This window comes from Hypomesus transpacificus, chromosome 23, assembly GCF_021917145.1.
Source record: "Hypomesus transpacificus isolate Combined female chromosome 23, fHypTra1, whole genome shotgun sequence".
Lineage (NCBI taxonomy): Eukaryota > Metazoa > Chordata > Actinopteri > Osmeriformes > Osmeridae > Hypomesus > Hypomesus transpacificus.
The window spans coordinates 3,474,147-3,484,076 of NC_061082.1; the positions used below are offsets into that span (position 1 = coordinate 3,474,147).

General features: G+C 42.3%; 1 protein-coding gene across 6 annotated transcripts in view; it reads left to right on the plus strand.

Annotated features, from left to right (window-relative positions):
• The window catches only part of LOC124485038 (E3 ubiquitin-protein ligase Midline-1), a 29,641-nt gene extending 20,513 nt beyond the window's left edge, over nucleotides 1-9,128 (plus strand). For 5 of the 6 annotated variants that reach the window (XM_047046307.1, XM_047046306.1, XM_047046309.1 and 2 more), the window contains 8 exons: nucleotides 3,022-3,117; nucleotides 3,910-4,017; nucleotides 5,383-5,531; nucleotides 5,717-5,844; nucleotides 6,383-6,526; nucleotides 7,167-7,328; nucleotides 7,432-7,639; nucleotides 7,767-9,127. In XM_047046307.1, the coding sequence (XP_046902263.1) occupies nucleotides 3,022-3,117; nucleotides 3,910-4,017; nucleotides 5,383-5,531; nucleotides 5,717-5,844; nucleotides 6,383-6,526; nucleotides 7,167-7,328; nucleotides 7,432-7,639; nucleotides 7,767-8,115 (1,344 nt within the window). In that variant the 3' untranslated portion in view covers nucleotides 8,116-9,127. Of the gene's footprint in view, nucleotides 1-40; nucleotides 95-3,021; nucleotides 3,118-3,909; nucleotides 4,018-5,382; nucleotides 5,532-5,716; nucleotides 5,845-6,382; nucleotides 6,527-7,166; nucleotides 7,329-7,431; nucleotides 7,640-7,766 lie in introns of all 6 variants that reach the window. The other variant, XM_047046310.1, reaches the window with a different exon arrangement.
• The last annotated feature ends 802 nt before the right edge of the window (nucleotides 9,129-9,930 follow it).

A 9,930-nucleotide genomic window follows, 5' to 3' on the forward strand; every position in this document is an offset into this window, starting at 1 on the left:
ACCAGTGTCTCCTTTGTTTGGTCATGCTGTCACTGTGCAGAGGTCTCCAGGCCGCTATCTGAGTGAGGAGAGAGATCAGGAGGAAGCAGACCAGGTGAAATCTACTGCATTCCTTTGATTCCACAAGCAGGGTCAGATTTACTTGAAGTAACACTTGGAGTAAATCTGCATTGTTATTTTTTCCGAGGGAGCTCAGATAACGTTTAATGTTTGTAGCCTTGTGTCTCATCTTGTAGTTCCCTCTGAAAATAACAGAAGAACACTTATTGGTTAACATGGTGACCTTTTTGTACTTTAAGTACATTTTATCAGCTGTTTCTGGCAATTACAATTGTTCTCAGAGCTACATTCTTCAATACAGACAAATCAAATTGTTTGAAAATGAAGATTATCGTGATGCTTTAAGATTAAAGACTACAGAAATCATCTTTTTATATGTCTGATTACTTTTTGCTGGGTTGTGTTTGTTTCATGACTTTGGCCCAAAAATATACAAACATGACAGTGTCCCAGATTGTGACATAAAAGGAGCTCAGACTGGTCATGGGGTTTATTTACATTGCACAACTACAATTTTGACTGCTTTGGGTCCTGATTTTAGTTACCCTGAACAAGTAAAGTACAACAATGATGTCAGGCATCCATGCAAATTATAAATGCACTTAAATAGAAGTTACCCGACTTTATCTTTGTGGCTATGAAATATGCAAAAACCGCCGAAGCACAAAATAGCCCATTTTAATAAATGATGATTTCATGTCCAAAAGTAAAACTAAGATATTTTTGCCATGGAAATTGTGTTTAGCACACCCAATATCTTGCTTTCCACATCTGAAAGTTTAGACAAGACTATACGGATTGTTATCCCTGTCAAGTGCGACCATTAGTCTAAGTCACACAACTACTTATGTAGGAATCTTTTGGGATTCATATTTAATGGTGGAACTAATTTATTAACATGTGTGGAGAAATATACGGGGGGGGGAGAGAAAGCGAGAGGGGAAGAGAGTGAGAGAGAAAAATAGATGTGTGTTTTGTCCAAATGCCCAAACCAAAGCAGATATGTGAAATCCTTGCCTGTATGTTGTTGCTGTAGTTAATAAGTGCTCCTCCTGTCCTCTTTAGACAGCTCACGGGGATGGAGTTCTTTTTTTTCAAAAGTAATCCAAAACTGATGAGAGGAAGGAATAGCTGCTTCCTCTGGATGGGAAGTGCTTTTGGTCCTACACCTTTGGCTTGTTCAGTCTCTCTTCCTTCCTGACAAACACCTGACAGGTCAGAACACCGGTCATGTTTGGAAACTGTCCTTCCACCTCCAGCTCCACCGTCAAAATTGTACTAGTGTTTGCTTTGATGGCGGAAAAAAACTGTCTTACACGAACAGACATTGGATTAATCAAACTGCTTCATCATTCAGAAAACAAAATGCTCCCTAGCTGAATAGAGGAAACTTGAATCAATCAAATTGGTTGGCAGAGAAGGTAATGTCTATCTTCTGTTAACATGCTGTTTCTTTGCCAGTGAGGTTTCACAGCCTGGGCTAACACCCTCTGAGATGAATGGCGCAGGATGAATCACCTCCTAGGGGGGCCTGGAGTTATTTGAAAGGCAAACTGGCACGTCAATTCATCTGGCCAACAAACCTCTTTATGCAGAAAATCATAGAGGCCCCACTGCCATGAAACATGGTTTGGCATTCAGAACAGAAATGTTATTAATGCATCTCTCTAATCTATTTTCATACTACAGTGCATTTGATTCATTCAAACCATTTTGTACATGTGATCCTGATATCGTTAACTTTCTTGGAAAATTAGATTTTCCTAATCAGTAAATGATATTCTATGAACTGGATTGTCACATTGTTCAGCTTTTAGCTGAAGGAGTGGGCCATTCTTTTTGAGTTGGACTAACAGTACAGTAGCTGTTAGACTGGTCCTTGTCCATCCTGCACTCTCTACATAGTCTTATCTTATGGCTTTTATCTCCTCCCATTGGATGATAAATAAACCATGCACGTGAGAGCAGTGTAATAAAACCCTCCTACTTCTGTACACTCTGATTCATAGGTGTTGCAACACTCGTCCTAAAAAGCTTTCCCTGCCACTGGTTTCCCAGTGGTTTTAGACCTCGTACAAGAGATTACCTGTGTGTGTGTTCCCATCTTCAACATATAGATCCAAACAGTTGCTTTGTGACACGGAGGTCAAATGGATTCACATTGCATGAGTACGTAAAATAAACCACAAGGCACTGGTCGTATTTACGTTTCTCATTGAATTCAGTTTCAGCAGTGTAAATATGACATGTTCTTTCTACAGATCTTTGCAAATCTCTGAACGTTAATCTAGTAGGATATGATTTGATCTGTAGACTGAACTCTCATTCAATACAATGACAGAAGTGCATCCAGGATTATATACCATTAACATGCAATCCTCTCAGACAACAATCCTCCTTAATTCTGTTCATTCACAGGATCGACGCTTTGACAACAGTGCAATAATCCTTGAGGTCCTAGCAGGTACAGTAGTGTCAAGCAGAGCCAAATACATACAGCTCTGATATTTCACAAACATAGGAGGTTTTCATCTGACTCATGGGTGGATGATTAATGTACGGTTTAGTTACCCAAATCTCTGGCAGATGCTGGGCTGGGTCCCTCCGCTTTCATCAGCTTTGTGAGCTCAGCGGTCAGGCAGGCAGGCAGGCAGTCAGGCAAGCAGACTTCCAGAAAAGATGGCAGACAGGCAGGCAGGCAGGCAAGCAACAGGATGAGAGTTTTGGCACAGACGGGTGCTCAGAGATTATCTACTGATTAGGGACCAAATGGGAGAAGCCTGACGCGATGACAGGAGTGCCCGTTAGTTCCTCGCCCTCCTTCACTGGTCACAACATGGTTGTGTTGCTTTTCTACCAGATTCTTCAAGAGTTATTCAACTGTTTAATGCTGGACATGGATGTACTTTAAAGGTAATCCTTCTGTGTTGCTCATGCATTGGCCTTGTTTCTTTTTCACAGCAAGCACTGGATACTAACCTCAGCAATCTGATCAAGAGGAACAATGAGCTGGAAACCCTGATGGGCAAGCTGATCCAGACCTGCCAGCATGTGGAGGTGAGGATGTTTACCCACACAGGCTCAGACTTTGGCACCCCTCACCGTCCCATTGTTTCATGACTTATGGTTTGGTAGTACCTCTGTTTCTGATAAGGTGTAGTGGGCACCATTTCAGGTGATTATATGTTGGTCCTGACCTGTCCTGGATGCAGTAATACTGGGGGGGTTGTAACAGCTGAAATATAGCTAAACCTTCGCTAAAATCATTTGTATTTAACTCTGTAAGAGTTACTACTAGCTGTTATAAGCAATACTTTGTAAATCTATGAGCAGGCTCAAATACAAAAGTAAACTTTACATGCTGAGTGTACTATGATAATGAGGCACATTGGAGTCTCGCTGACCACCACATTTATCTTATTGTGCAAATATCTTTTAAACTATTTTCAAAAACACATTTACTATATTATATTACTGGCAATTGTTGGGCACACAACATGGAAGTTCATTGAACTTTCTGTGCCAGGGAACTGTGCAGTGTTGTAGAACATGCCATGCATGGGCCTGAAGCCCAATGTTACCACGGAGATGAAACACAATGACACAGCTGTGACTGAGTTGGGAAGTCGAGCGGCTTTATTCCACTCGCTCATCTGTCTCTAACCTGAGGCTTGCGTCTGGCTTCTGTGAGAGGGAGTTGTTGTTTCATCTGGGTCATGAAGATGTGTTCTGTGTGCTCCATCTCTCTTTTGACATTGTTTAGGGTGTAATCAATCAGCACTATAAAGTGTAATCAGTCCTTGAGTTTTAAGAGGCCTTCAGATGACCCTGTCTCCATGGTTTCCCCAGGTTAATGCCTCGCGGCAGGAGAACAAGCTACTGGAGGAGTGTGACCAGCTGATTGACATCATACAGCAGAGGAGACAGATCATAGGCACCAAGATCAAGGAGGGAAAGGTCTGGAAATGTCTTAGTGTTGAGACATAAAAATGTTGTCTTCCTATTCATTCATTTACGTTAGAATCTTTGTGTCATTTCTTTATTTTTATGTATGTATGTATACACACGTTGTTATTCCACATTTAAAATACAGTATTGTAATCAGGCAGAGACACTATGGAAAATTGTGTTCTTAATGTACAATGGCTCTTAAAAATGGTTATGATCTCCCACACTCTTTAGTAGCTTTACACCTCAAATCCTGTCTCACGACACTCTAATCCCAATTGTCTACTGTTTGTGCTGGGAATAGTTATTTTCAGCCCGGGGTTTAAGTGTGTTTTTAAGTAGTCTCTGAATAATTCCATTGCATTAGAGAGCTTTGATGATCAGTGAAGGGGGCAGATGGGTCAGGCTGTCGGGCCCTAGGGAGCAAGCCTGCTGAGACTCTGTCTGCCCTGGGGGCTGGGGAGGCTGGGGACCTTCACAACATACACAATGGGTCCTCCTTTTCCATGGTTCTCCGGGACTCGACAGCACGCCTCAGGGGACGAATGTAAACACAGAGTGGGCTTCGTTGTTGTGGTGCATGATTTAATTGGCACGGGAGTGCGCGTTCCAGACAATCCGAGTGTGCCGCCGCAAAACAAGCGACAGATCTAACAGTGGGTTTAGAAGGTTTTTGTTTTGTGCTGTGTGGCTGTGCAATGTGTCTCCTGCTACAGTAACTGACAGTAATGGACGAGCGTTGGCACAGCGTGCACACCAATCCACTCGGCCACTCAAGTAGTTCCCGTTCCTTTGCCCCACACTGTAAGATGTCATTAGAGAGGACTCTGAGGGCTGGCTGTGGCATGCGGTGTCATGTTGGATGTCAAAGTAAGATCAGCCCTGTTTCCTGTGATCCCCCCTCTGAGGAGCACCGCTTCCTTCCTCGCCCCGTGCCTCGTGTCAGAGTAGGAGGCTGCTCTCTGCCACTGGGCTCCGGGGCCTGGCCCACCTCCCCCAGGGCAGGATACGAGGGTCGGGTTACCATGGTGACTTTATGGGGAGGTTGTGTATAGAGCAGACATTCCACATGCCATCCTGAATGTTTATCTCCGAGTCGTTCTGCTCCTGGTGACTGCCCAGGTTAGCAGGAAACCAGCGGCTTTAGGGACTTTTTCATCAAACAATCGTTTTACTGTATACAACAATGGGTGCACTGCAGTCTAGTTTATAAACCTATTAAACAGTGATAAAATGCTGGTAAAAAAAAATAACAAAGGACATTGTATTTTAGATTCCTCAAATTTTAGACCATTTTATTTTGTCCTTCATCGGTCTTGGTTCTGCTGGCCGTTAGGGTATGTTGTTTTCATGAGCCTTCTGGTTTCCTCACAGGCTGTGCGGGTGCGTAAACTAGCCCAGCAGATAGCCAGCTGTAAGCAGTGCATCGAGAGGTCCTCCACCCTCATCCTGCAGGCTGACCACACCCTCAAGGAGACAGACCACACCCACTTCCTCCAGACCGCCAAGAGCATCTGTGAGAGGTAGTGATGATGATGATGATGTTGTTGATGAAGATGATAATGATGTAGATGAAAAAGATGATTGGGATCATTATAATGATGATCATCGTTATTACAATAATAATAGTCCTCATGATCATCATCGTTATGTTTTGCTTGTCTTCGCATGTCGTATTTTCTATGAGCCATAACCCCTTGTGTTTCAGAGTGTCCATGGCAACAGCTTCGTCTCAGATCCTGATCCCAGAGATCAACCTGAATGACACGTTTGATACGTTTGCTCTGGACTTCACCAGGGAGAAGAAAATGCTGGAGAGCTTGGATTACCTCACAGGTTCGTGGGATCAGAGATTCAGTGATTAGATACAAATCAAACTTCCATCTCTCCTGGTGGTTTAACTTCCCCTCTTTAAGACAGATAGATAACCTAGTTTAACTTTGGAGAAGCTCCATTGCGTGTGCTGTGGTTACATTTTAGTATCTGCTTCCTGTATTTATTCCTGTATTTATTCCAGTATTTTAGTAAGTGCTTCCTGGGGAGAAACCGCTCTCAAGCTTAAGTTGCAGTTTGGGCATCATCTCCAGAGAAGTGAAATCGTTTGTGATTGTCCTGGTTTTTCCAGTATACTCTGTGGGGTGTCTTTGGTTCAAGCATAGATGCAGTGGCTTTTATCTGAGACTCTTAAAACACTCAGTTAGAGTAAAGGTCCTCCTCAAGGTTATGTGTGGCTCATTTACTGCCTGTGGAAATATGTTGGGATTCCTATGTGCTTCCCTTATCTGTTACACAGCATTGTCCAGTGATTCTTAACCCAGCTGTAGATCATTGTCATGCAATGACGTCATGAAATGTTTCCATTTGTCTGTCACAGCTCCTAATCCACCCATAATCCGAGAGGAGTTATGCACAGCATCCTATGACACCATAACAGTTCACTGGACGTCAGATGACGAGTTCTGTGTTGTCTCCTATGAACTGCAATATGCCATCTTCACCGGGCAAGCCAATGTTGTCAGTAAGTACACCAAATGCTTTCCCTGTGTGTCTGTGTTACACAAATATGTAAAATGTTCAAAAGTAGTATCTCTGAGGGGGGTAGTCGAAAAATGGTAGCGTCTACTGTAAATTGCTCTGGGGCTTTAGATTATATCAAACTTTTTCCCAGAGGGGAAGAGCTGTAGTAAATAGATGATCTTCTATAGAGTCTTAGATAATGAGGTATTGGAATTTACCCGTGTTTCTCTGACACCGGGTAATCTAGGTCAGAGTATATAGATTCAGTCACAGTAGATTCCACTCCAGATGATAGACTGGATAGTCCTGTTCTACTGCTGTTAATGGTAGACCCCTGTAGCACTGCCAGAGCATGCTCATTCATGTCCGTCTTCCACCCCAATGGACAAGCATACTACACAGGATATGCAGTGCAAATTGTCTGTGATGGGTCATGCATTCTCACAGATATAACAGCTTTGGGAGGTTTATCCATGTGTAATGTGCCACTGTTTTGAAAAGCTGAGCCAAGGATGTCCTTATATCTTAACATTGCAACAATACTGTGTTTTGTAATATATTGATGGATACATAGGACTGCTGATGTAGGTACATGGAGGTCTTTGACTTTAACGTCATGGATGTGACTATTCATTGTCTAGGTTTGTGTAACTCGGCCGATAGTTGGATGATAGTTCCCAACATCAAACAAAACCACTACACTGTGCATGGGCTCCAGTGTGGCACCAAGTACATCTTCATCGTCAAGGCCATCAATCAAGCAGGAAGCCGCAGCAGTGATCCTGGGAAGCTCAAGACCAACAGTACGTCTACCTGCATGTCCAAACACCTTAGCGTAAATCGACTATCCTGCATCTTTCATTCAATTGTTTACCATGATTTCCTCTCATCGTTGCCTCTTCACAGGCCAGCCCTTCAAGCTGGACCCCAAATCTGCTCACAGGAAGCTGAAGGTATCCCATGACAACCTGACCGTGGAAAGAGATGAGACTTCATCCAAGAAGAGCCACACCCAAGACCGCTTCACTAGCCAGGGCAGCTACGGTGTCACAGCCAACGTGTTCATCGACAGCGGCCGCCACTACTGGGAGGCCCTGATAGGAGGCAGCACATGGTAAGGGCATCCAGCTTGTTTTGTGTACGAACACATATTAAAACATATCCCTATCAGTACGTGAACATTCTCAATACTCAACCGGTGTGTGACAAGATCTACAACTGCTCTCCCTGATCTCGACCAGGTTTGCTGTGGGCATCGCTTACAAGTCGGCACCTAAACACGAGTGGGTGGGTAAGAACTCAGCCACCTGGGTACTGTCTCGCTGTAACAACTCCTGGGTGGTTCGCCACAACAGCAAGGAGATGCCCATCGAGCCCTCCCCTCACTTGCGGCGTGTGGGGGTGTTACTGGACTACGACGCCGGCTTGCTGTCCTTCTATGACGCCGTGGGGTCACAGCACCTATACACTTTCGACATTGCCTTTGCCCAGCCCGTCTGCCCGGTGTTTAATGTCTGGAACAAGTGTTTAACGGTCCTAACTGGACTGCCTATCCCAGACCACCTGGAGGGGACAGACTGTCAAGACTAATAAGACACACCAATGCAAAAGGGACAGACAAGACACTTCCACAGCTGGCTGACTGTGTTTCACTCATGCTGTACTGGTCAAGCCAGATTAAAGTCATGGATTTAGATGATCTATAATCAAGCTCTTAGAGGGGTAAATTAATTTCAGCAAATTATTTATGGGAATGATTTATTGAATTTCCTCATGCTGCATAGATGTATGGTTTGATTTTGCACATTCATGTACACAACTGCAGTACATGTTTGCTTGGTGTTTTTTTGTGGGTCAGATTACTGGGAGAATGTGGATAATATCGAGTGAGACTTGTCTTTGTTCAACCCTAAGAAAATTGATTTTCACACTCTAAATACTCTTATGAACCCTTTCCCATGTGTCAGTTCTTAGCAGCATGCTGATAAACCTTGTGTAAGTGTAATCTGTTGATTTTGACATGTTAAGAACTCAATTTTTGTAGAGCAGTAATAACACTCATCTACCCTCTTTTGTTCTTCGCAGTTGTATCAATAGCTACCCTGTTTTATGTTTAAAGATTATTTTTGGACATGTACAATGTAACATTTATATTCAAATAATAAAATGTCTTGTAAATGTATACATTTAAATTTTCTGCACTTTCAAACCCTAAGAACCTAAGGCACAGACACACCGTGGCCAATGTAAAAGTTTATCGAGTTTGTCACCAGCTCTTTATTAAAAAACACTATAATGTGAAAGAATATTATCTTTGATTATTTGACAAATGCAAAGGTCACATACAATTGCACTGGAGAATTATTTATTATTTGTAATTAAATACACTGTGCAATTTCAATACAAATGTGATGCAAAATAAAACTTTCATTTGTTTCCATTCGACACTTACTACAATTTGAATTATCCATTTGTTTATTTGTCTTTGTCCTTATAAACTGGATGCCATAAATGTAGTTGAGATTAAACTTTTTTTCCGAATTTATGTTTTCATTTGCCAAAATGTAATAAAAACGCATCATCCAATCATCTGTATCCCAGAATATGTGTTATGATTCACAACATCATGATGCTTAGGGCAAAGTTGATTTACTTCACTCAGCATTAAAGAAAATTAATTATTCCCAGACACAAATGATGTAATACATTATCCAGTAGGCAGATTGTGCTGTTGTGGATTCTGGTGGCATATGTTTAACACCACAATGTGAGAAATATATGTCACTACTTCTCTAAAAGCCCACTCAAGTGCCAAATAACGCTTGAAGTATGACATGATTTCCTCTGACAGCATTTTTGTCCTGTGGTAAGATGGCTTGAGGACCACTAGAGCTCCTTTCAAGATAAGTAGACCACAAAAGATATCTGAACTCTGTCTGACCTTCTGGTCAGACAGAGACATGGATCATGACAGAGTCTGAGTGCATAGCTCTTGCCTGTTACAGTTGAGGCCAAACTGACCTTTATGGTTTGATTGGGGGAATGATGGCCTGCATAAGCATGTTGTGCAAAAAGCAGGAAGCAATGAACAAAAAACATGTGAGCAAACCAGACAAATACGAATTGAAACACTAATGGTATTAGACATTGTAAAAATAGCTGGCCGGGTTTCACCAGATGAGGTACTGGTTATCAAGATAACATTTGGTATTCAGAAGTCTGTTTAAACACAGTTAGTTCCTTTACAAATTATTGGATTTCAAATGCAAGTACATAATTACTCTGTTTAAAATATAATTCAAACCAGACAAATTGTATTGATATAAAATCTGTACCGTTTCCTAGCATTGAGAGAACAGACGTTTTACACGCAAACTGATTCAGGAAGGGGTTTATAACATTTAT